The sequence below is a fragment of the Lichenostomus cassidix genome, chromosome 7 (assembly GCF_008360975.1).
Source record: "Lichenostomus cassidix isolate B80296 chromosome 7, HeHo_3.0, whole genome shotgun sequence".
Classification (NCBI taxonomy): Eukaryota; Metazoa; Chordata; class Aves; order Passeriformes; family Meliphagidae; genus Lichenostomus; species Lichenostomus cassidix.
In genome coordinates, this window is record NC_139488.1 from 1,214,637 (window position 1) to 1,242,135 (window position 27,499).

At 42.1% G+C, this 27,499-nt stretch overlaps 1 protein-coding gene across 4 annotated transcripts in view; it reads right to left on the reverse strand.

Moving 5' to 3' along the window:
• ERBB4 (erb-b2 receptor tyrosine kinase 4) overlaps window positions 1-27,499 on the reverse strand; it is a 552,538-nt gene that overhangs the window by 173,259 nt on the left and 351,780 nt on the right. For all 4 annotated transcript variants that reach the window (XM_085065694.1, XM_085065696.1, XM_085065698.1 and 1 more), the window contains exon 4: window positions 9,796-9,930. In XM_085065694.1, the coding sequence (XP_084921820.1) occupies window positions 9,796-9,930 (135 nt within the window). The remainder of the gene's footprint in view (window positions 1-9,795; window positions 9,931-27,499) is intronic.

A 27,499-nucleotide genomic window follows, 5' to 3' on the forward strand; every position in this document is an offset into this window, starting at 1 on the left:
TTTTCATTTTTTAAACAAAGTAATAACCTCATAGAAAGGAAATCAGAACTTGAAATTGAAGTGGCTTTTAAAATTCATTTTACTCTTTCTTGATGCCATGCAGTATTCCTAGAGTCTGGCAGGGTATATTTAGATGTGCTAATGTTTTAATCAGCTTCTTTAGCCAGGCTGTCCACTGGACAGCAACTCTCGTGACAGTTCAGAGAGTTTCTGCCAGAAGAGGCAGACGTAACAAAATCCTTAAAAACCACAGATGGGGTAGTTTTGTATTTGATGCAGGGAGCAGAACAGTGTGTTGGGAGAAGCCACCTGGATAGCGCCAACACTGCACCCACCAAGCGGGCAATGTGAGGCACCTGCCCAGGTGAGGTACCTTGAGGCACCAAGGTGCCTGTGAGGCACCAACTAAAGCCACCTGAGCAGGGGGCTGGGACGTGCAGGGTGGGAGGCACACAGCAGCTCTCAGATTCTGCAGACACTATTCACCAGCTGATTTTATACTCTTCTTCCCCTTTCCCTAAACAGCTCTTCGAATGCTGAAGCTTGCTGTGAGAGACCAATCCCACCCACCCACTCGCTACAAATCTGGCAATCACCATGCAATTAGGCTATTTTAAACATTCAGAGTATTTGGGGGTTGTATCCTACTTTCAAGAAACACCGGTGCTTGTGATAAACAAGCTGCCTGTAATGGAGAGGAATTCTTTCATTCAGCCTGAAAGTCTCTCCCTTGTGCAATACACTGCTTAAACACCAATCTGCTTATAAACAGGTGCTGTGCAGTAATACATTATACACACAGGTTGCCATTAACAGATAAGCATTTGCCAACAGTTGCTACACACCACTACATGGAGCCCTATTAAATTTTCTATCTACAGAACCATTGTAATATTTTATACACCAGCATGGTAACCTCTGCCACTGGGTGGGTGACTTGCACCCTGCAACTGCAGAAAGAAAGAAGGGAGATATTCAGTGAAATCGGTCAGCACTTTGGCAGGGACAGGGTTGGTTCTGCAGTTGGGTAATTTATGTTTATATTTTTGCAAAATACCTTTCTCAGTGCCAAGAGACGCCCACACCAGAGGTTGTTCAGAAACTGTTACTGCTGGCTATCTCCGTGCCCTCCTCTCTGTGCCCATGACTCCTAGAGATCCCCACCTTTGCAGCAGTTACCTTGCTAGGCTCTGGCAGCACAAGGAGTTCTGTCCCTCACAGCATTATTTATTCCTGTTTGTGTTCGTTACTTATTTTTTATTCAGTAACTCAACTGTGAGAGGCGTCGTATTTCCATTAGATGCCACGTCCGCTTGCCTTTCAAATGTGTTTCAAGGGCAGTCACCAATTGACAAATCCCTTCTGAAAATGCTGGCTGAAGGTATTTATTAGAAAGCTAAACTGATTCCCTTTATTCAAAACACACTGTTCTGGGTTGAGGAAAAAACATTACAGGCAACTTCAAGCAGTTCAGCTTGCCATTCTAATGCAAACCAAGTTCACTCTACTGCTAGATTTCGTGTATTCCTCCATCTTCAGGTACATCTGCTTGGCAAAAACTATTTCTTAAAATCAAATTTTCCTGTTACTGTATTTGTCTTTCAATTCCAGGTAAATAAATAAATTCTGTCTGGACTAGAGATTCCTTAATGGAAGGAAAAGCGACCTCCATGTCTGCTGAACAAAAGGCAGCTGTGGGACTTTCTGGCTGTCTGATATAAATTTGCTTTCTGACTGAGATGTCCATGAAACCATAACTGCTGCTGAAGTGCAGTGGTGTAAGCCTGTGAAGTGTATGCCTCATGGAAGGAGCTTTCACAAAATGGTTGAGGTGTTTGTGGCTTTTTATGGAAAAGAACACTTTCTCCTCCTGGCTTTGCCATGGTGATGCTGGCGGCAGGGAACGTGTTCTGTACCCAGACCACCTGTCTGCTGAGGCCCTGTTTGCTGGTCTCCAAACATACATTTAAAATGTTAATTGAACTTCAAGTAATAACCTCAATGAAAGGCTATAATTTAACAAACTCTGCAATAACAAATGTCTTCAGGGTACACTTTCTGCAATGCCATTTTCTCCGTAGGTAGTTTCCAATTTAGACGTACACCAAAAATGATACACTAGCTGTTCTGAAAGGTGGCTTTAAGCATGAATTAGTCACTTCCCTCTTTTCACCAGCATACATAAATATACTGCTGTTACTCTGGCCTTCTGGAGAGCAAAATCCTAGTGCTTGCAGAAAAACACAAAATATCTTGCAGGAATAACTGGACAAAAAAGTGGTTATCTTACTTGTGTCCTGGTACTGCACGCTGGGGGGTTAGTTTACAAATACTCATGATTTACATGTAATTGTCTCCTGTTACAGAAGCATCCACTGGTCTGAATGAGAGCTTTCCTGGTATTTTCACTGCATTCACTTCTCCTCAATCCTTATTAACCAATGGCTTTTTTATCCCTGAGAGAAAGGATTCCATCCTTTTCCTGCTCTGCTCCAAGTCTGACCCAAGACTCCACATTTCACCAATGTGGCTGTGGCTTCCCAAGGGCAGCAGGACTGTTCCTGTGCAGGAGTCTGATTTGGGTGGCCCAGTTGAAAACACTGGTGTGCACATGAACAGCATTTTATACAGTTTAGGCACAGCATACCTGAGAACTGCTGGAAGGTCAGGACTTTCGGGAGAGATTGCAAGGATCTGACAAACCCCTATTCTTCAAAGCTATCCCATAATTACTTCAGAGTTAAATACCCAACGGTCTGACCTGAGTATAAATTTCCAGGTAGGAGGCTTTGTGTAAAAATGATCCTTTTCTAATACTGCAGCTACTGGTACAAAAGCTGAGTTACTGTGCTCTGTGAAGAATTGCAAGGTCACTACTGAACATTAAATCAAGGGGCTTCCCAGCCGTCAGGCCTTGTTCTGTAGCTGCAATAAATGGCTGCCCACAAATTCACCCACATCCCTTGACAGCAACCCCAAACACAGACTCTTAATACCCAAGGGAGGATATAAAGCTTATCACTTACACAAAATTCCATGCAAATAGCAACTTATGCTTCTTGTGAAAAACAGTGTAAGAATATACTACATATGTTGAAAAGAATGTACGTATATCCATGGGGCTGATTTTCTCCTGTAGCAAAAAACTGTAAGGAGCTTCTGGCCTTAAACTAGTTTGACATACAGACATTTCTACTAAACTATGTTTCTACCAATTTTTTCCAATTTCTGTAATATTTTAAAGAAGTATCTTTTTAGAAACTCTATTAACCATTTTGCTAGAATATGGAAAACTGGCAGTAGAACATGGCCCAGCAAATGCTCAGTTATCAGGGCTGGTGGGGCAGGTTAACCTTAAAAAGCAACTCACAGAGAGAGTGTGACAGAGAAAATGAAGAAAGAGGGGAAAAAAGAAAAAAATTACAGAGCCAGCTCTAACTCTCACCAACCAAATACAGGGATCAGTATGTCAAACCGAGCTGTAATGCTCCCAAAGACACATGCACCCAGGTAAGGTCACTGACAGCCTGGATTGTCAGGAGCACAGAGGGCTGATTTCATAAGCAGCTGCACAGCTGGAAAGTCCATTTTTTGTTCCTTTAATTAAAATGCAAAGCACTGGCTAAATGGTAAACATTTAATTAGATTTGTCTCTATGTTTCAATACTAATAAAACACATGAAAAATGCATTAAGAGCCAGCTAATTGTGGACTCTCCAAAAGTAGCTGTAAATGAGCAATTATAATACAATTGGGGTGTTGTTCCCCAAGGATCCCCAGGACTGACACTTCTTAATATTCCAGACAAAGGTTTAGAAATTACTAAGATATCCCAGGCAATAAAGTGTACAGATGACAGGAAGAGTGAAATCCCAGCAAATTACAGTGAGGAGCAGCCAGTACCAGAGAGTGAGCCAGGCTGGCGGGTAAGCTGGAGTCACTCACACCAAATGACTTTCATAGAGCCAAACATAAGATTGCATATTTCAGAATAGAACACACAGGCTCTATTTGCTGGGGAAGAAAAGGGAATCTCTGAAACACACAGATATCAGAACTGTCTGAACACCAGCCAGCTCATGTGAAGCTGCAACACAAAGGATATACTTTTTACTTATTGGTTATATCAGTAATAAAACGCCACACACACTTTGGCTTCTGCCTTCTAAAAGCAAACTGAAAAATACACAATTTACATTGATGAGCAACTAAAATTACTCTGGGACTGGAAAGAAATTCCTCCTTGTGAGAGATGGGAGAGCCTCTATCTGTCCTGCTTTTGGAAGATCAGGAGGCGAGCTGATGACACACTACACAGGGAGAAAAAGCTGGCTGCAAGAGCTCTTTGAGCCAGCCAGAGAAAGCAGATGATGTAACACCTATGATTTAAAATTGTGCTCAGATTAGAAAGAAAGGCAGCTGGTATTATTCCTTTTAATACTGGGAAGTGGCCAACATTTGGAGGGACAGCTGCACTTCTGCAAAGATCCATAGCACTGCCAGGAGAGTGCACAGAGCACCAGACCCTGAGCTCACCCATCCCAAGGCTGCTGGGACCTCAAAGCCAGTTTGGAAGATCAGCTGTGGCCAGGAAAGTTACTGAGCTCCACGACAGACAAGCTGATGATATTCCAGGCCTCTGCATACAGGAAATAGAGCAAATGATGTTTCAAGGTTCCTTTTGCCCTTGAAGAATCTATGAATCAATAGGCAAAAAAGAGCAAAGTTTTGAAGAGTGGAGTTTTTAAGCAGTGTTCCCCTGAAATACACCATGGGATTTATTGAGTCCCAGGCACACCCCTGAACACCAAGTCTTTTCTCCCTGTAACTGCAGCAATGCTTCTGCACAGCTCAGAACTGGGGTGTTCTCACACCACAGGCTGCAATTATATACAAAGCAATGACAGAGGAGTACCACACTGTGAAGAGCAAGGACCTGAAGTTACTCTGCCTGAAAAAGTACCTTGCCAAAAATTCCAGCTTTATTCACAGCTGACAGGCACTCAGTTGAAAAGCCAGATCAACAAAGGGAATTTTTTCCAAAGATCTCGCTGCACTTCAGAGTCTGAGCAGAAACTTCACTTCAGGAAAATACTTTAAAATGGACTTAATTTTCACAGAGTTTATTTTGCACAGCTCTGGGCACATGCCAATGTGCAGTCCTGCATTTTTTTTAATAACTCCTTGAAAAGTTAAACTTGAAAATGGAAAGTGATTTTTAAATCTTTATTACCCAAACAGTTCCCAGCTCTATCAGGAACATGCATCCATACTTCCATTATTTTTAAGAGCATTATTGACTGACTGGATCATATGCTGTTGACTGTGGAAGTGGCCTCAATGCAACAATTTAAACTCTACAACTTTTTTGTGAAACAAAAGCTGCAAGTGAAGTTACTCTGAAAATTCTGATTTAATACTATGGTCTTCAAACCCTGCAAAAGAGCTCACCTGATAAAATGGGAGGCTTGTCCAGTTCCTGCTAACAATAAAATCAAGAACATTGAAGACACAGATCAAAGCAGCCAAATTTTCACTGGACTCTCCCAAAATCTGCTCAGAGGGCTCTACTAATCTTGAGGCACTTTAGGCAAGAAGCCTAATTGTTTTATGCTGCTTCATTTCTTGCACTATCGCTGGAAGTTGCACTCTGGGTTTCTAACTCTGAAGGGCAGAGCTGTTCAGTTAAGGGACTGAATCCAAAAAGTGAGTGTGCTAACGGGAATGGGCTCTTGCAAAGCAAGGCTTCAGCATGCTTGGCCAATGCTTGAATTCATGGCTGAGTTTTGGAAGGAGAGAAAACCGATTTTCAGCATTGCAGAAACAATTTCAGTAACGTAAACCTAAAGGGAAAATTTTGTTCCTCGGAGAGTTAAGTGCTTTTGAGATTCCCACTGTGAGGTGCTCAGCGTAAAACTGCAGGCTGGCAGCGCTGAATTCAGGTAAACAGTATAGAAGCCTGCTTTCAAGTTACAACTAATTCCAAAAGCTTCAGCTACAAGATACCAGTATGGGAAGGCTGTGCAAGCAGTAAATATTTCAGTGTGTGAGTCAAAATGCCAGGCACAGAGGCTGTGTCCTGGGAGAGCTGAAGCACGCGTGGTCCCTGGTGCCAGGTTTGTTTATCCGAGCGCTGCGCCGGCAGCCACTGCCTCTGTGTGCCTCAGTGGTGACACTGTGTCATCCAGAGCCTCCAACACCAGCTCTTCTGCATGCTGGTGAGCAGATCTTGGAGAAAAAAGGAGAGGCAGCACTCAGGATTCGCACGTCTGCAGTATTTCTGTCAGTGTTTAAGACACCATGGCCTTTTCAACTGGCTCCTCAGTGCTGATGTGACAACGCAAGGCTGTGAAGAAGGGAATCAGAGGAGCTTTATTCCCAGAGTTCACTGGCCATATTCTCTTCTGTCTAGCACTGACATGAAGGAATGAAGTGAATGAAGGAGATTGCCAGAATTGGCAGATTCAAGGTATGAAACAGACACAGAAGCAGGGGACTGATTTTACTTCAGAGCACCTTCGTTTCACTCCACCCTTTTGTCTTCCTCCTCTGCTGATTGCACTGGAGCAGCAGGGAGGGTTCAAGTGAAATTATCCCTGAAGTCAGACCATTATCAGCTTTTCTGGCTGGCTGGGGAAGGAAGCAGCACAGGTATGTGCAGTGTCAGCTCCCTGAGAAGAGCCAGGGCTGTGCCCTGAGCTCACACTGGTGCTGGTGCCCAGGTGCTCCTGGTGTGACACTGCATTCCTGTCAACCTGCTGGAGTCACTCTGGCCATGGCCAAAGCCCAGCAAGCATGGGGATCTTCTCTGAAGGTGGGTCCTTGCTCTTTTGGACATGTAGACACCTCAGGGGAGGTTTTATGTCCCCTGCTGATGGTTGGGAACAACGCCAGCAATGCCAAAGCACCAAACTGTACTTGAGGCTGTTCCTGCTGGAATGATGACATACCAGATTCTGACACTCATGGCAGTTCACAGCCTCTATCCCTGGGAATATTCTCTGCCTGGGACCACTACTGAGGTGCTCTCAGTGGAACAGCCCTCACAATTCCTGGGGCATAATCTACCCTCAAGTCCTGTCAGTCATGGCTAAACATGGCACACAGTGCTGCTAGCCAGGTCTTAGGACCACACACCTCCACAGACTTCCCTAAATTACTGCTGGTATGGACTTTGCTGAGCTTCACACACCAGGTTTGGTTGGCTCACATTCCCTCCTGCAAAGGTTTGTAGATAAGAAGTAAAACCCAGTAATTATTTTCAAAAATATTCTGAAATTAGGATATTCTCAAAAATGCCAAGCAACATGTACTTCTGTGGTTCCAGTGGATTTAGCCAAGATTTCCATTGGATAGGAGACACCTGAGACTTAAACAGTAAATACATACACATGCTGGAGTGAGAAAAGCTTGAGTCACTGTCTGTGTAGAAAACTTTGTAATGCACTGAGCATCATTTGCAGCAGTGGAACAAAGCAAGGCTGAGCACAGCAAGCACCCAAACTCCTAGCAGGTTGAGAAGCATATACCTTATTCAATGACATTCTACACCAGTTTCCAGGGCTATAATTCAATGGTCATTTCTGCAAGTCCCATGTGTGTGCATAGTACGTGCATGCACCCCCACAGACAGGTATTTAATTATAGGCTATTTGAAATGGTGATTTAATTATAGGCTATTTGAAATGGTGATTTCTGTACCTGAATTCTTTGTTACCCAAAGCCTTAGGACCTTTTTAAACATTTGTTGGCTTTTTGTATAATGGGGTTTATATCTTCACCTATGTAAACTGTGAAGGCAGATATGATTTGGATTAGCTAATTTAATCATATTTCACAGGACTCATGAATTGGATTGAGATGGAATAGAGTTCCTTGGAGGAGACTTATGTTTATTAAATTAAATACAGTCCAGTTGTGCACTGCTTCATCCCAAGTAAAGAAAAACAGTAAAATTTGGGTGGCTATCTTAATGAAGCTGCCTTGGTATATAGCTCTCAGTCATCACTGAAATAATGCTGTTTATCTTGTTTATCAAGCACAAATGGCCAAGTACAAATTGTTCCTTCCCTATGTTTCAAAACAACTCAAAAGGAATCAAAAACATTTGAAGAAAACTGGACTTTGCTACATACATTCTTTTATCTAGCTGTGGGAGCTAATATTTGCCTTCTTTGCTTTCAGGGTGTGATTCCAAAAGTATTCAGAATGGATCTTGTTCTGGCTCCTCTGGAGCCACCAGAAGAACTTTTGTTAGTTCAAAAAGATAGTATTGATGTTGGTTGCTTTTCTAAAAGAGCAGAAGCATTTGTCTTGAAGAACCTGGAAAGGTTAAAAGAAAACCCAATAAGAGAATAAGAGTAAGAACCAAGTCTTTTTCTTGAAGCAATGACTCATAAAAGGGTACAGGCATTCCCTCACCTTCAAAGGTTTCATCAGTTCTGCCTAGAACTGATCATCAGCAGTGATGAGGGTTTTTAAAATGCAAATAAGAGAGCTGGCTGCATTACAACTATGTCAGGTTTGCAGCCAGAAGCCAGAAGTGATGAGCCTCAGCTCCAGAGCTGGGATGTCGAGGAGCAGTGTGGCTTGGCAGGCTCCTGGAGGAAGCCTTATCTCAAGTACCTGTGCTCTGGTATTAAGGGGAGCAGATGAGATATACAAAAGCAAGTCAGCCTTCTATTACACCACAAAGCACCTGCTTAAAAACAAGTTGTTGCTTAGAAATTATGGGGACTCATCAAATGGTCCCTACCCAGAGTGTCAACTTTTTTTTTTCCTGATTTCCCAACATAAAATGGAAGAAATGAATTGTTTCTTGGCTGTAGTGAAAGCTAGAGAGGCAGTCAGTCACTTATACATCCTCAAGGGACACCTTCAGATACGGAAAGCAATCCAGAATGTCCCTATATCCGAAATGCTCAGAACAGTATGTCTATTGTGATGCCACCTCTGACACCTGATATAAACTTCTCCCCAGCCTGTCTCTGAATTTCAATGTTGCTACATCCTGAGGGTTCTGTTTGACAGCACAACACTCATTCTGAATGCACTTTACTCCATTATGGAATGTTTTGCTTAAACACTCTGTATCCCTGCCACCACCATGCACTACGATTCATTATTACTGCAAGAATCATAAGAGTCATCAAACTACTACTGAAGGTAAATAACTCTAGGGAAGGGAAATAGAGAAACTCTAAGCACACAGATATTTTAAGACTGGAATGGAAAGCATTAAAATAAAGACAACATAATAAAAACAAAGAATTATTGGTTATATTGTTAAGAACACCCCATTTTCTCGTCAGGGATATACACACAAGACAACAGAATAACTATTTCTTTGAGGTTCGCTTTTCATCTAAAGTCAGAATATCTGTGAGCTTGAACCATAATTACACCAGCAGCTAATTATAATGCCACAGACAGACCATTGTGACTCAAGGACCAGCCTGAGGAGCAGGAACAAATGCAAAGCAAACAAGAATGTCTGTGCTTCCACAGCACCACGGTGACTTTAGCAATAAAGAGGAAAAAGAATACGCAGAAGAGAGAAAGAAGATGAGAGAAAATTCAGAAAAATCTCTCATGTTCACAAATACTCTCTACAGACACTGTGTTTTCAAGTGGTCCTCCAAGCAGTAGACAAACTTGGAAAAATACAGGGAACAATGACAGGAAAATTTTACCATTATAATTCGCCGTAACAGAGGATCAGTGAAAACTTGTGGCCATATTTACTGTGTTTCGTGCTGAGGGGATGCCAGGGCTGAGAATGAAAGCAGTACTTACATCCTGAGCTGCCATTGGTTGGAACCAGGGTGAAGTTGGAGGCCCAGGGGTTACGCACGATGTCTTGCCAATGAATGGTGTCTGCAAAGCAGAGGAACTTGTTCTGGCCAACATACACCCCTCCATTCAGTATCTCTGCGCACAAGAACAAGAGAACAACACACTTGTAAGACTTCAGACAGCTGATTAAATCTTTTGCTAAATGAGTGCTGGAAGAAGGCATGAAATGTAAATGAAAAAATTCTCGCTGTAATCTCACTTAATAATCTGAAAGCTGGAGGAGAAGCAGCTCACAATATTTGTAAACAGAAACCCTTTATTCACATGCAAAAGAAACCTGATGAAGACACACACAGTTGTTTACCTTTCATTTCAGTGTAATCATGTATGAAACAGTTCTGTATTTTGTGGGTAAAACAACCTTCAACACTTAAATTACTTTAAAAACTCAAGCAATCAATCACACTGAACTGCATTTCATTAATTTGCAGAAACACTTAAAACTTACAATAAAAACCATGTTGTGCTGAGCCCACAGGACACGAGAAGGGCCAGTCAGCATGAGGTCTGGAGAAGATGTGCTGCTGTAATACAATCATCCAAAATACCCACATTCTCCATAGCAACGATCCAAATATCAAATATCATGATCCAAAAATCCTATTGACATGCCTTGCTGGAAGCTTTGTGTTAAAGGGAGATGGTTTCTAAACAGGTCAAAGTTTGGGGTTCTTAGGTTGTGGGGCTTTTGTGTGTTTTGGTGGTTTGGTTTTTTTTTTGTTTTCTTTTTATTTTTATATTTATAGCAATATAAATAAGAAATTAAATTAATAATAATAATAAAATAAATTTAAATTATAAATTACTTAAACAAAATAATATTTATTTTGTTTAAAACAATGCTTTGTTGTCCTGTCTCTAAAGACTTCATTTGTCAAATCTCAACATGAAAATGATCTTATAGTTGTTGGCTGTAGCACCAGGGTTTCTTCTGGAACGAAAACTTATTTTTTTACCCTCTAAACTCTTGTTCAAATCCACAATTCCTCTAGTTAACCTGTCTCTTTTATTTCCAAAGCAGGAGACAATCCATGTGACTTTCATTAAAGCTAACAGGAGCTATGAGTCTAAAACCTTCAGTGTCAGAGATTCAAGAGTCAGCAGAGAAATGTTGAATGTTAGTTACTAACAGCACCTTGGAATGACATTAAGTGGTGCTATACAGCCAGGAGTGCCACACTTCTCACAGAGACATGAAGAGTAATTCCTGACTATAGTAGCAATGATTTCAGCTGTCTGATAGCCCTCATCTGCCAGGAAAACCTTTAAAAGCTGGAGTGGGAATGCAAACATTTACACACTCCAAGGAAGCAATTACTGCATTTTATTTCTTTTTTAAAATTCAGGGTTTACAGGCCACAGCATGTAAATGAGGCAGTCCCCAAACAAGGAATGTATTAAATAAAGGATCATCTGTAAATACATCTTTCCATCATAGTAATCAGTATTACTGTTTCCTAGAAATCTCTGGTTTAAAAGCTTGGCTTTTCATTGAAAAGGAGCTTAGAAATGAAAACAATGATAATAATCTTATACAAAAAAAGAGGCGAGATAAGATCTGTCTGTATGATATTTTTATGATGCCAGAAAAAACCCCAAAAAACCAAACATACAGCATCTGTTAACAGTTTTGCTCTGAGGAGAATGGGGGACTTAGAAGAACACTTGAAATCATGCTTAGTGATGACTTCTCTGTGTTGTCCCAGCTACACTGGATTCCCTAATTCATTATGGCCCAGATTTTGATTAAGAATAACATAAAAACCTTGAAAAACAGTAAAATGTGCGGTTATAGCTTCTTAAACACACACACAATTCTACATAGTTCCTCTATCAGTTGGTACACCTGAACTGGCATAATTTCTGGGTTTCAGAGCATCCCCTTATGACAGTAGCTATTCAAGTTTCTTCCCTGCTAGGAACTTCCATGCATTCTTGTATAGCAAGCAGGACCTCAATCTAAAAACAATTATAATAGTTTCAATTTGTGGAGAAAGACTTCTCCTTCAGCATAAAAGTAATCAGGAAGTATACTGTACTCTACACTTCAGGGCAGTCAACATATTTTACTGTGATTTACTAAAAGTAACCACAAAAAATGCTCTGACTTGCCTCATCACTGAGTAACATGTGCTGTTTCTGCTCCTTTTTCCCAAAAATGTGATGCAGTACCTTCATTTGCCCTGCACTGCATCATTTTTCACTGGTGACAGAATTAAAGTTTCCAGGTTATTGATGCGCTGAGGTGCAAATAAACCTGAGTAATATCGAAGGTGGATACTGAGTTACACAAAGTTTAAAGTTTAGTACAATCTTTAGAGTCCTTGTGTTTGACTCTTCCTGCTCTCTGGCATGCAGATTCATTTCCACTCCACCTTCCCAATCCAACCTGCATCCTACTTTTCTTTACGCCAAGTCCTCAGCATGTGTAAATCAGCACAGATGCATTGGCTTCAGTGACTTAAACTCAAAATGTATTTTGCACTTCTCTGCCCTCTCTTAGCAAGAACAATGCCTGGGAAGAGCTAATAAACCCTGTTACATGTTAAGCAAATGAAGCACAACTGTAATCAATATACAATAGAGCTGCTGTATAATGAACTCATCATCATAAAGTCATCATCTCATTTTAATTTACAGCCCTGAAAGTGAGAGATAAAGTTAAACAATGAACAGGAGAAGAAAGGCAGGATTTCTGCCTGTGCAGGCGAGCTAGTAATAGAAGCCAGGCAAAAAGAGGTTTCTTCTCCTGTGTGCAACACCTGAGGTGTCTCGTTGCTGAACTCTTTCCAAGGCTGGAGCAGGAGAGAGAATGCCAAGTCCCCATGTGAATTTTGTGAATAAAGAAGCCAGTTCCTGCCAAGGAAGCCCAAAACCAGACTGCTCAGAGCGAAACATATTTTAAGTGCCATTTGGCAGCGAGTATTTTTGTCTTCTAAAACAATTTTTTGTGACATTGGAAAACAGTTAGTCAGGGTATGATGCTGCTGGCAACAAGTGCAATTCCAAATGGGCAAGCAATTCCACCCTGCTCAGGGACACTGAGGTACAAGAGGGGATTTCAAAGCACAAGACACACAGCCTTTCACTGGGAAGAGTTCCTAGAGGTGCCAGACAACTTTGGACACCTTCCTGGAAGATGTCACACTTCAGAGTACCATGATGTCCTGTTTTGGCACCAGGGCTGCAGCCTGTGCCCGGAGCAAAGGAGTAGGACCAAGGGCTTTGCCACTTGATTCTGTAGTGAATTACAAATTATCTTATCATCTTCCTTATTAGAGCTACTCTGCTGGCTTAAAAGCAGTATAATTCTGCAACCAAAGTTATATGAAAATAAATCAGCATGTACCCTTGCCACTGACTTCTGTCATTATTTGGCTTATTACTGTCAAATGATAGTAGGGAACTTATATTTGCATATTCTTAAAATTCTCATAAATGGTTATTTACTCAGGACGCTAAATCAGAAATGTATTATCTGTTCTAGCTGCTATTTTCTTGCTTTCATTAGCCTAGTGAATCATTCCCACAGACTTTGGTAACCTACCATATGATACTAGCAGGAGAAATGGAAAAGCACAGGTCAATCAAGAAACACAAGAAACACAAGTGTCACACTGAAGGGCCAGGAACACAGACAGCTGCATCACACACAGTTCATACTTAGTCTGCCAAGCTCAAAAAGGGGCTCAGAAACAGTTTGATTGGAGTCACTGAAAATACATTACCAGCCACCAGAAGCTTAAGATCACTGCAAATAGAGCAAAGGGACACTGGCTCTGCAAGGGTAGTGTCTGCTTAGATCAGAGAAGGAAACCACTTTTCTTCTTCCATCTGTTAAAAGGGCATTTTATTGAACTGACTTTTTCTTGTGTACAGTGTAATCCCTCATGGTCTGTTATCCAGTTTCTAATGTGAGTTAGTTAAATTGGCAAAACATGTTCTTGTTCTGTAATGCATCCTGGAGTGAAAGTTACTCATGTATGTTTATATGCAGTGGGGGCTGTAAACATCTATTAAGCTGTAGAATTTGTTTCTAAAATTGTTATAAAAATGGTTATAAAACGGCTACTGCTATTCAAGGTCGCAAATTAAAAGCTCTTCTCTGGTGCTATGAAGCCAGCTGGCACGATGAACTGGAAGATGGCATGGTGAGAGGGAAAAGAAGTGGGCAGGGAAGGGGGAGGGAGTTAATTAGGAAAAACTGTGGGGCATATCCACTGTAACGACTCCAAAAGCAAAGCAGAAGATATCTTACACCTTTCAAGCTGCCTGGCTGCAAAGGAAGCAGCTGCCTTTTACACCATACCATATACAGGTATATCCTGCAGATAGGTATTGTATAACACATGTTGACAACACCTGAATTTCCTAGGTCAGCCTCACCAGAGCTGAAGCACCTTTGCATGCTGCCATTGCTGCATCTTCACCATCAGCACCCACATGATGGGGATCTCTTGTCTTATTTCATCCTAGATGATGAATGCATTATCTGAAAACAGCTTTGGCCTGGAAATTTCATGCCAAACCATGTCTTTTGATCCCTCAGCATAGTTCATTGCTGATGACCCACTGGGAAAGCACTTCAGGTCCATCATCAATAAGCTGTGTCTTAAAGGGTAATGAGAACTGGGTGCTTTAGGAGACAATAGCTCATCCATCATCAATCAAGATCTGAAGTTTTTATACAGATGATTTAAGGAGAGTTGGACTGTGCAAAATTGAAATGTCACATTTGTATTGGGAGATGGGGGGAGTTTAGTAATGAAAATGAGAGTTTTAACCTTCTCCATTTCAGCTCAATGACCATACTCAAAAGCTCATGGATGTGGAATCTTGTCCCAGCTAGAAGCCCCAGACAGCCTTCGATCTCAATTATACAATTTCAAGTACAGTTTATTTGGGTCATTAGCTGGAAGTCAGTTTCAAGGCTTGATGGTAACAGCAAGATATTCTTTATTTCTATCAAAAGCAATCAGTGCTGTGTGCAGCCTGTGGGTTGGTACTTCCAACTGCTCAATAACTAAGAACAGTGGGTTGCAGGACCATAAATATTCTAATCCTAGACACCTATTTTGCTGCTTAAATAAAAATGGATCATTTGATTACCTTTCACTGAGTCAGATGGGGTACCCTTCTCACCACAGAGGTGTGTTAAGACAGGCTCACAGGGTTCTTGAAATCATTTAGCTACTTCATTAAAGGACAACAGGCTCTGGGCCACTCTTTTTTAGCCATCTCCCCAAAGGGAATACCTGCTTCATGAACAGGTTCAGCTGGAGCAGACATTTCTACTCAGATTACTCCTCCATCTGAGCATGCCTTGAATTCTTTCTTCTCACAACCTTAAGACGCCAAATCATTTACTTGGTTTACTCTGTAAAAGCAAAAACCACTGCAAATCATCCAGGTCTTTGGGGTGAACGCTGCAGAGTTACAAGGTATGTTCCATGATTGCCTTTTTCTCTGGGTAGAGCCTGTAGGTGTGTGCAAGTCTGTGCTGGGCTACTGGACCCCATTTCACCCTGCACTCTGAGGCCACTGGACACAAGATGCAGCCACATAGCCCCAAAGGGTTTTGTGCATGGACAAAGTGATCCCAAATACTACAGAGGAGAGTACTGAGTAACACAAAACCCCTACACCCATCCAAAAGGGAAGAAAACACCTGGGTGTGAACTCAGCTGAAGATGTGCTTCTGCTTATCAGAAACACTTCTCTTCTGAAGTGTAATTGGTTTTTCCCCCTCAATACACTTGGCTCGTGCTAAAGGAAATGGTCTCTGCCCCTAACCCTGCTGGATTTCACTGATCTCAGTGGTTTCCCCATTTAAGCCACGTTGCAATGAGCACAACAGCTTCTGCCTGCTTGGATCTTGATTCCCCAACATGTCCAGGTCCAGTTTCACATTTAAATCATTCCCTTCTCCTCCACTCTGGTGGAGGAGCTCTGTAATACTCTGCTTTGATGACGAAGATTTAAATCAAGGTTACTTTTGTTAATCACACCCCTGCCATCAGCATTACCTGTCCTTGATGTTAAATAACCAGGCAGACATAACACTGTCTGCCCAGCCCAGCTCTGCCACTTCCTTTGCAGACATAACTGCAGGAGCAGCACTACCTGTTTACAGCTTTACCCACCTCATTCTTTTCCCATCATGAGCTTTTGAAAAGCTGTTTGACCCTGTTGACTTTGCAGGTGAGGAGCTTTCCTGTAATATATTGGCTCTGTTACAGGGATATTAATTTTCATGACGAGATGCTAATTGCCTCACTTTGTCCAGTCAAATTCTGAACCTGGTGTTAGGAGCCAAGTGCCTGAGTTACTGTTTACTCAATATAATTCATGGGGTTGACAGTTAGATTAACAGATATAAACCTTACAAGTGGAGCAATCCAAGGGGCTTCCTGTGGGTTTCTCCAAGTCAGGGAAATTAGCAGAATAAGCCTGAAGAAGTGATGACTGGGGAGGGGAAACCCCTAATTGCATCCCTCCTGTACCTAAAGGAAGTCGGTAGGGGAAGACTCTTCTCAGAAGTGCCCAAGGACAAGAGGCAACAGGCACCAGCTGCAACATGGGAAACACTGATTAGAATCCAGAAAAGTATTCTTCCCAAGGAGAGTGTGGCTAAACACAGGAGCAGACTGACCAGAGAACTGGTGCTATCTCCATCTCTAGAGATTCCAATAAACAGTGAACTACCTGATCCTTGTCTGAAGTTACCTTGCTCTTAGCAGAAGATTGGACCAGATGACCTCCAGATATTCCTTCCAACCCAAATTATTTTGTCCTTCTATGATAATTAATCATCTAGTACCACAGTACTCACCACACTCCATAATCAATCCATTCTCTCCATTTTTATGAAAGCATTCTTCATTTTAAACTTTTATCTACTGGCAAGAATTTGGTGATGCAGAACACCCACCTGGAAGATGGCATATAATTAAAAGCACATCACATGCATGCATGAAGAAATGCTCCAGACTGTGAAATACAGAACCTGTGTCACTGCCACTGTGCCCGATTTCATGCAAAGGGGACATCTGGGCTAAGAATCATTACAGCTTTCAGTGTGAAAAAACTGCTGCTCTTCAATCTTCTGATTTTTGGTAGCAAAAAGAAAATGGTATTCATTTAAGTCACTTCAGTGAATCAGTGATGAGTTTCAAATTACTGTCTAGGGAGAGAGTGACACATTGCTGGCTCACCCCAGAAGACACTCTTGAGCCCAGTAAGAGCAGCAATATGGCAATAGCCAGGAATGAGCACTCATGTCATTCACAGCAGCCATGGTTTGATCCTCAGGTATCCCAGCCCTCCCTGATGGGTATACCTGTGTCCCAGTTACAGGAGCACACTCATGAAGAGCTGAGCTGGTTCTGCAGGGTGCTGGTGTGTGTCTCTTCAGAGTGCTCTGATGACACACCACTCCTGGGCAGTGCTTACCTCCCAGCTGTTCCAAAAAACACACCTCTGGGGATGGATTTCAGCAAGGACACCTAGCTGTGGCCATTTGAGTATTCAAAAGTCATTAAAACCTTCAGAATCCAAACCAAATCATCTCTCCTCTGCCCAGTTCACAGAAGGAGCAGAAGAGGCGATGATGTGCTGTACACTGGGTGCACCAACAGGGCAAAGTCTCCTTGGTGTCCCAGCAGGCTCCAGAAAGCCTGGATTACCCCAGTACTGGAATTTATTTCTGCTGTCTGGTTATCTTTAACAGTGAGCATCCTGTAGGACATAATCTGGTGTAATGACCCAAAGCAGCTGCATCAGCGCTTGCCTTGCCTGTGTCTTTCACAAGACAACCCTCGTTTTCTGCATCAGGCACCCTCCAAATTTGTTCAGTGAAGGCTGAACAGACCTCAGTGTCACTTTGTGTGCCCTCTTGAAATGCTACCCTGTAGCATGTCACAGTGATCAACCAGCACACAGCCAAGCCAGCCTTCCTCACTCACCACAATGGTTTCACACCCATTTTTCCTCATAAATTCTCCAGAGCTTTTGCTGGGATTGAAGTGTTTCTCCAGCTGAGTGGCTCCTGCTCCTGAGGGGCAGTGTGTTTACTTGCCAGCCCTACAACACCATGAGTGGCTGCCAGCAGAGCTCCCTAGGGCCTCCAGGGCATTCCCATCAGCTGCACATTTCTCCACAAATTCTTCAGTGAGCCACCAGTCAAGGTGTCCAGGGGGTGAGACTGCAGATGGCTCCTTCAACCACCCTCCTTCACCTCTGACCAGCTGTTCTGCCACTCAGAATTCTGGTGTAAGACACAAGCATCTAAACCTTACTGCTCTACTGCTCCAACAGAGACTCACCCCACCTCCTTCCTTCCCTGATGTCAAGGGCAGGCAGTCAACACTCAAGGGAAACTGAAGAAATATGGGGAAGCAGTGGAGAGAGAGTCCTACTCCAGGGCAGAAAAAGTGGAAACTGATGCTCAGGGTCACCTAATAGGGATGAGGTCCATTGAGCCAAACAGAACCCTTGAAGAAAAACCATCTCTTCACTGAAGATTATCTTACATTTCACATAATCTCTGTGGGCCAAATTTGAGAAATGGCACTGAGAGAACTTATTTTTCTTTTTCCCCCTGATGTTTTCTCAAAATTCTTTCCTCACAGGATATTCATCTCATTTCTTCACCCAGGATGAGGCTGCATACTTCGACAGATTCACTTTTGTGTTGCCATGACAGACCCAAGCATTTTAAAAGCCTCTCCTTGTCAGAACATTTGCTATATAATATTTTGATCAAATCATCATGTAATATTTCCTGTGTGCTGGTGGTACCTTTCAGTTTATCCTTTCCATCAGCTGATATGTTGCTGTGAGACTGCCATGTCCCTGTTCTCCTGGCATCAGCTCTTTCTATGAGAGTAAATGCTGCATGGCAGTTTGTCTGGCATTGCTGCTGCATCCAGACCTGCTTTCCACAAGGAAGTCAAGCAGCAATAGGAACAAAAACCTCGGCAGGGCCAGGGGCATCTGAATGCAGCAGGGCTTCCCTGCAGCACCCCCAAGAGCTTCAGCTGGGGCATTATCTGGTGGTGTATTTTTCAACTCTTTTCATACAATCCCTGACAAACCAAGCAGGCTGCTTTCTATCCCAAGCACATCTGGCACTCAGGCCTTAAACTTGGCAAACAGACTGATGGCCTTCTGTCTTGGAGTGCAAGTGCCTCAAGTACATCCTGATTGGCATCAAATGCAGAAATTCCTTCTCTCTTTGAAAAAATAGTCAAGATCTGGATGTAGTGGTAATTTCCTCCATTTTCTGAAAGGCTGTAAAAAATTACTGGCTCCATAGAGCCCTTCTCTTTCAAAACTGTCATAATGTGGCTTGGAATAATCCTGGAAGGGTGCCCAGACCCACGTCCAGCTGCATCCTGAGTTTCAGTACAAGTATTTGCATACGGGCTGGTAATTGGCATGCAGCTGGTTTTATGCCAGCTCCAGCAATTGCATAACCCAGCTAATCTTTTCTCTGGACTCGAAAGAGGAGTCTGTGTCTGCTGAGCTTCAAATTTCTGTATGGGATCTGTTCAAGTATGCTCTCACATTTCTATGCCACGCTGTTAACCTCTCCTGAGATACAGCACCGACTCTTCAAAGAGGAATTTTAATTGAAATTTGTCTGAGGTAGCAAGTGCCTCTGCCTTTCCCTGGCTCTCCTGTTCTGAAACTGTGCGAATGGCATGAAAATCCTCCCCTGCACAGAGGACTGTGGAGTGACTCTTCCTTGGCTCCTACATGCTTGGATTGCATGTGCCCTCCCAGTGCTGTGGCAGGGACAGCCAGATAACCAGAAGAAGGCCTGTAAACTGAGGAACATGCATATTAATCACAGTAATCAGCATGGCCTTCTTTGTAAGTTAATGAGTTTGATAAGGTCTGAGCCTCGACTATCCCAACTCTGATTTTTTCCTCTTTAAGCACTATAACTGCTAAGAGGTCATTGTCAGTCCTGTTTCTTGCTTTTGAATGCATATTTCAGTCAGGTCTCAGATCTGATGGGGTGTCAGGGAGCCTGTCCATGCTGCTGAGCCACAGACCCTCTGGTACCACAGGCAACATGTTCCTGCTAACAGTTCTCCATCCCTAGAACTCACAAGCCTTCTGTGATGATCATGTCTGACCTCACTTTTCTGAGCATATTATGGCTGTTTTCTGTATATCTGTCATAAGGCAATAGTGAAACAGTGGAAACCACAAAAATGTGGCTGCCATGTAAAAAAAAAAAATCAGAATTCAGGCCAATTTTCTTTCAACTATTAACCTCAAACCAGATACTCAGCTGAGGCAAATAAGCACGTGCGAATTCATGCCAAAATAACCACTTTGGATACAGAGAGCAAAAGCAATGGGTGACAAGGTCGTAAGCAGAAGAGATAGTTCAGGGTGAGTTCATTTACTGTTTTAAGACGACCATCATTCTCCTCAAGTGTTCCCCAGTTCTTCTGCCAGCTCTTAAATATGAGCCCTTCTCATCTCCCACCAATCCTAACTTTAACAACATCTCACCCTGCATTCTGGCGTTTTAAAAGCAACAATGAAAACCTTCTTTCTTTCCTTCCATCAATACTTTGATGGTTACAAGCATTCTCCCAAGACACCCCTTTCTTCCCCTAGCAGAGGAACTGCAGTGAACCCAAACTGCTCTCAGCGATGCTGCAGCAGATCAGGAGTGATGCTGTGGCCTGTTGTGACATGGAAGTAAAACTGCAGTGAGATCTACGTCTCCACTAACAGGACATACTCAGTGCCCAGTAGTGGCATTTTCTGACCCATTCCTGCTCTGCACCCAGGAGTGTGGGTTGCCTTCCTGGTCATATTTGATAGCAGAATACACTTTCTTCCTGGCAAAAGGGGTGGTTTGCTTCCAGTGTTTTCCTGCAGTTAAACCAGCCCAAACAGTCTCTGTCTGCAGGCAGCAAACGTGTGGTTTGTCCTTGTCTACACTCCTGCTAAACTGCAGCTGGCACTGATTGATGGTGTTTGTTTCAGTGAGATCATTTTTAATAATGTAGCCAACAGGAGGGAAGAGCAAGTGCCCCGACCCACCAATTCTGCTGTACTAACTGCAATCCTTAGCAATAAGAACAAATCTTGATTTTTTTTTTTTTCAAAGGACTTCCCAAATAACCCTACACAAGAGAGGGGGAGCACTCAAAGAGCCCACAGGGTGCGAGCAGAGTTGCTGAGGGGGAAGCAAAAGAGCTCCTCTCCTGGCTGCAGGGCATAGCTCCAAAAGGTTCAAGCCTGAATCACTATCCCTGCACTGCCGAGTGCTGCCTTTGTGGCTTCTCTTACCATGGCCTTTAAGATCACAAATTATAAATAAATAAATAAATAAATCTACGAGATCTCCTGAATGATAATATCATTCTTAGTCCATGCAGCGCCAAGCCCAGAACTTAAAAAATGTTGGTAAAGAGATGGGAATATTCATCCAAGCCAATATAGGGAGGGACAGGGTTCCTGAATTACTGTAACTCTTTATCTGTCTTTAATAACCTGTCTTTCTCTTGAGCTTTGGGTGTCCTTGCTCAAATTGCACAGGCACCGTAAAGCTGCAGAAGTTATAAACCTGACTATGCCTGGTCTTCAAAGGCTACAAAACATCTGTTGGCTGGCAAGAGCAATTAATTAGCAAAATTGAAAAGATGGTTCCTTTTCACAAAGGCTTGGATGAAGCAGGGGAGGGGGAGGTGACTCCAGGAAAGTCAAGCCTAGTGAAGGCCTGTAAGCTGTGTGCCTCTGGGCAAATTCCCAAGGCTGAAATCGCAAGGAATTTAATGCTTCTTAATTCCACAGGATCTTTAATTACAGCCAAGAGAAGGCAATGAGATGTGATGTCAATGTTTAAATGAAAATAAAGATAATAAAAAGCCTGTCAAATTTACCACCCAGTCTCCCAGATGCAGTCCCACACACGCTGAGCACCTGGGTGGGTGCTCAGAGAAAATAACCAATTCCTTGGACACAGTGACAGGAGAGGAAAAGAAAAAAGGCTCCCAAACCACCCTCCCCACACCTTCTTAGAGGCTGTCTTCTCATTTTGTCTGAGTGGCCTCTGCAAATAATGGTGCTGGTACATGTGCATTTTGGAAAGGGCTCATACTCTCACATAAATTGGACCAACATCCACATAAAACCATCCTGGTAATTATGGACTTAATTACAGGTTTGGGGCTTTTAAGACACTTTTTTTTTGAAAGCAAAGCTAACCCTTCTAACCCTTCTAACGTAACACCCCTCAATGGTTCAACAAAACTCCCACTGGGGCACTGCACAGGGTGCATGTGTGTTGCCAACTCCCATCTGCAGTTTTTAAATGGTTGGTTATTTTTCACCCCAAAGCTGCCATGTGCTTTCCAGGGCAGCTGAGGAATTTTTGCAAATAACAAGCAATATTCCTCCTCCACCTTTCCCAAGGAATCACAGTGGTTTGAGAAGCAGCACATTGGGATGGGCTTCTCCCCAGCACAGCAGGGCCAGCAGCCCACAGGAGCACCCTCACTGTAAATTAAAATCCAACCTGCCATGAGCATATTAGAGACTCAGAGGGATCTAAAGAAATCTCAGTTAGGGAAAAAATACCCCATAAAGGTAGTCACTGCGGTCTTTTACAATAAGACAGAAGAAGAATATGGCCACACATCAAATACACAGGAGAGGAACCTAATGATGATAAACAACCACCTATAATTAAAAATTAAGGATTTTTTTTCTTCAGTGATTTTGATTTCTTTTCAGAAATAATTAACCTTTCCTAACATATGAAATGTTTCTGCCAGACAAGAATAAACAAAAGAATAAATATGTCTCAAGGCTGAAAAAATCAGATCTTCTGTGCAGTCATGGGCTTCCTGTACATTTTCCCTTTAAAGCCGTAACTCAGTTTTGTATTTACTTTGTTAATTAAAACTGCAATTTATTAAATTTGTATCTTAAAAATCCAATAAAGAAGAAGCCACCATAGGCAAAAGCATTTCCCTTGGTACAGCTGTTACAGTAGGCTATCAATCAGCCATGAACACAGATACACAAACTGACTGCGCCTATCAGAAAATGATAAACCCACATCCCACTGATGGAGGGAAGTTTTGCTTATCAGCAGCATGCGCCATTATCCCACAAAATACAGAACTATGTTCCATGCAGGCAACTTCCAGATGATTTGTTTTTTCTCCTCTGAGCTATACTATGCTGTACTAATATTATTATTATTAGTCCTTCAGTAATACCTAGCTCAGAAATTAATTCAGAGCAAGTATTCTGGACGCAGAGAAGCTGGAGGGCTCTATAAATAAGGGCTACCAAAAACATGCTGTTCTTTCCCTCAGAATTTTTTCCAATAATTTTTAACTGTTCACTAAATAACCAATACTCTTTGCCTGAACAAGCAAGAAACTGAACTAAAAAGTAGACCTGCCCTGAGAGCTTTCATGTGCTTCCCCTGTTTGAGGGTTATGCTGAGCTTTACTCAGGATGAATATAATGTCTGGCTTTTTGGGTCAGACAGGAGGCACAGCAGGAACTGGAAGGGATGTTAACATGAATTTCTTCTGAGTTCATCTCTCACTGCTTGAAAAATATGTATTGAAGAGAGAAGGGTCTGTAACTTTTAACCTGGCTCTGGATGTACTGACTTCAGAAGTTTCTGTTTGTTTGTTGATACATTGTGTAATTAACCTTATGCTTATGACTGATGAATTGCAGAAAATCCTGTGTATGTGTCAGCATCCTTCTAAATAAAACACATACTGTCTTCTTACATATTACTGTACTAACAGCTGTAACAACCAAAGCCTGGCCTAGTTATACAAACCATTACAGTCAATATTTTGGCCTGAGTGTGGCTTTTGGTGATGCCAAGTGGTTGTAATACATAAGGGGTGAGGCTTCTAATGAAAAATTACCTCTAGGCTTTGAGTTTCTTCACTGTCAATGCAAGTGAGATTTCTCAAAGTCTACAAACATCTTTTGCTGTTGCTCTCAAATGTTTTCATGTATTTGCTGTGATTGTTTGCACATGTGAATTTGTATAAAAGAGCTGGTGTATCACTTAAAACCAAAAAAAAATCCATGTGAATGATCTGAAATGGCTCTCACTGCCTACTTTGGCCTATGAGAGTTTCCACCAAGGACCAGAAATTAATGCCATGAGCAGCACAAGCAGCCACAACACCCTTGAAATAACAACTAGATTTAACTCCACTTCAATGGTTTTATCAGCACCTTCTGCAGAAATACCTATTGTGTTAATGACTCACTTGCTCTTTAAAATATTTTTCTTTGAAACAAATATAAAATAAGCCTCCAAATATTTCTATCATTACTTAAGTTTTTATTTGCTGAAAATGTATCAGTGCCCATGTGTATTATTAATATATTACTTACTAGTATGAAATGGATTGGACAATTTAAAGGCCAATCAAATGCACAGAAAGGCAAATAAAAATACAAGAGACTCATGTGGATTTTAAAATAATCAAGGCATTTAGGAAAATTAATTAATACCCAAATAACTGTTCATTCCTGAACTGTTTCTGGGCCAAGATAACTTACTTTTCAGCTCTCAGCCTGGCAATTAGGAACTGGAGAAGTACTTGATTGATACAATAACAGTACTTAAATTAATGAAGCAGATAACACCTATAATCAAGGAGAAGAATCTAGAAAGGGTCTAGGTGGCCTATTATTATACTACAAAAGAGTTGGTTGTTTTGGATTTCAGTTTGTCTCAGTTTACTAAATGTGGCTCCTTTTATGGGGATTTCATCTCTTTAGACAAAGAGCAGTTAAAATGCCAGATGATCAACCCCAGAGAGTTTGCAAGTTTATGGGACACAAAACTTACAGAAAATTTCAGCTGCCTCTCCCCAAAAGCTGTTGCTGAGTATTTAGTGGCAATCAGTTGGCAAACCAGAATTTCAGAACTGCCCATATCTGTGGCAGATGGAGAATGCACTGGTGGGTTTAGCTGTCAAAACAAGGTCACTGGAAAGTGTCCGCTTCTCTCAGTGAATTAAAATTCTCTTTTTGCACATTTCTGACCACTCTGCACACCCACAATTCTACAGGAGGACACAGTCTTTTCATTTCTGACAGATTTTAAGCCACACCTGCTGATGTGCTACCCTGGTGCCTCTCCTCAGGGATGGGAGCTTTTGGTGAACGCTCATTAGGGAATATTCCAGGCCTTACTGCCATTGGCCTTTTGCCAGCTTCCCACAGAGAAAGCCAGAGTAACTGGAAGATATTTCATCACGCCCTGACACTCCATATTTCTCCATCACTGACAGGACCATCATCCTTCAAAAGTCCATTTCCAATTCAGCTGTCTGAGAAGAATGAAAAATCATTCCTCTAAAAAGTCTAAGCAAGGGGAAAAAAAAAAGATAAATAGATTGGACCTAATTTAAAAGTTGCTGGAATGTAAAATGACATGAGAAGACACAAGCACTAGTTTATTTAGGGCAGCAGCATCCCTAAATGGTGGATGGGCTTAAATGCCCATTTTTGGTTAAGGCCAGCAAGTGGTCTTTTCCAAAGCTTTACTTCTCTAAGGGATTCCTATTGTAGAGATAACCTCGGTACAGATACGATGTCCTTTGCTCCAGCACCTGTCACATACCCCCTTTCTTGTTGTGCCAAGCTCTCAGGGGCAATGCCTGCTCTCTGCACTAGCAAACAGAAGGCATCTGTCAAGAGTGCCAGAGGTTGTCATTAAAAAACAAATGGAGAAACAACAACAAACCAAAGAAACACCCAGTGCTTGGGAGCCTCTGCCATAACCTCTCCAGTGTAAGATGACACTATCGCTGTAACAAAAGGACTGGATGAAATGCACTTACACATGCAAGTGTTGCTGCCTTCATAAATTGTTGGATCAATTCCTGGCTCTATTAACAACTTCATGCTCTGCTTTATTCCAAGAGTAAACATCACTGCTCAAAAAACTCCCCAACCTAAAATGTCATAAGCTCTGCTAAAATGATGTTGTCCAAAGGATGCAAGCCCATGTCTTCTACTAAATATGTAAATATGACACCCTATAAGCTTTTCAAATAAATTGTTACACTCTTCTTTGGTTTATTTATATCAACAAGCAGAAACAGCAACTCACATATACAAAAACAGAAAGAGGGAGAGAAAAGGGCAGTTATGCAGGGAACTTGGAGTTCTGGAATACTCTGCATTTATATAGCACAGAGAGGGAAAACCCAAAGGATGCAGTTCCAGAATGAAGCTCACATTGATTCCTACTTCCTGCAGACTGCTGGATCAAATACCATACCTATTTATTTATGACTAGAGGTTTTTAGGTAATAAAAACCCCATAAAACACCCCATTTTCTCTTCTCCCTTGTATATACACTCATTTTGCAAAATGAGCCTGTTTTCTCTTCAGCCTAGGGCGATCTGCAATCCGTCCCATTATCACCCAAGACAGCACATTTAAAACAGGAAAACTACAACTATAGTATTTGACACTCTGAGGCTTTTTGTTTAATACTGGTTTTGGCACACCCATGAAGCTTCTAGGCCAGAAACCAAAGCTAGCAGCAATCTGTTCATGATATTTCTGGTGCAAAGGCCACAGAGGACAAGCTTCTGGTGAAAAGAATCAATTCAAGGCAATTTCTAGTATCACCAGCTCTTTCAGCAGTCTTTTCTTTGCATAGTACATAACGATGAACAATGAAAGATGGCAGAGATCATGAGAAAACACTCAAAATCTACAAAAAGTAACTTCTACACAGGATTTCTCTTCTCCCTCTTAAAATTCAGATTGAATTTTATACTCCAAAGCAATTAAAAGAGCCTCCTGAACTGTCAGCAGTGCCATGAATATGGTGGGGGTGCATAGCCAGGAACACATCTCCTCATCAAAGCAAGGCCCTTGGAAAGTTTTCCCAGCAGATGAAGTACAGCTTTTTCCGGATGTCATCACTGACTGAAGGAAATAAAGCTGATTGTTACTTGTAAGATTCAATTTCTTGACAAATCACAGGCACAAGTAGTTATGGATTGCACACTGATTTTAGCCTCTCTTTAGGACTATGTACAAGAGGTGGCAACATGAGAAATGAGTAACTTACTGCAGCTCAAAAAGAGGTGAAACAGCTGATGCATTCAAGGAACCAGATGTTCTTGTAAGTACTTGCAAAACTGAGTTGAAGCCATCTGGTCTCAATGCTTTGCCACTTGGAAGATGTGACACTGCATTCTCAATTTCCTCTGTTGATATTGCTGATTCTAATTGAGGTTTCTTTTCCTCTGAGGGTCATGGGGTTTTTAAGTGTGTACCAGAAATTATGCCTGGATTCAAAAGTTATACTTTCCATTGTAAAAGTAAGTTTAAATAAAAAAGAACAAAGGCCTCGTCCTTATTCATTCCCCATATGCCCCAGGCATTGGAAAGGGGTTGTTAAGTATGAGGAACAGACTGACCTTTTCTCCAAATCTCAGAGTCTGCCTTTGCACTTCAGTTATGGGTGCTACTTTGTGGTCTTGACACCATGGGGCTGGGGAGCAATGAACTTTGGCTTGGAAAGCCCGGGGAGTTATTTTAAGACCTTCTGCTCTGTGTCCAGGGCACCCTTAAACACTTGTGCCTGCCAGGGCT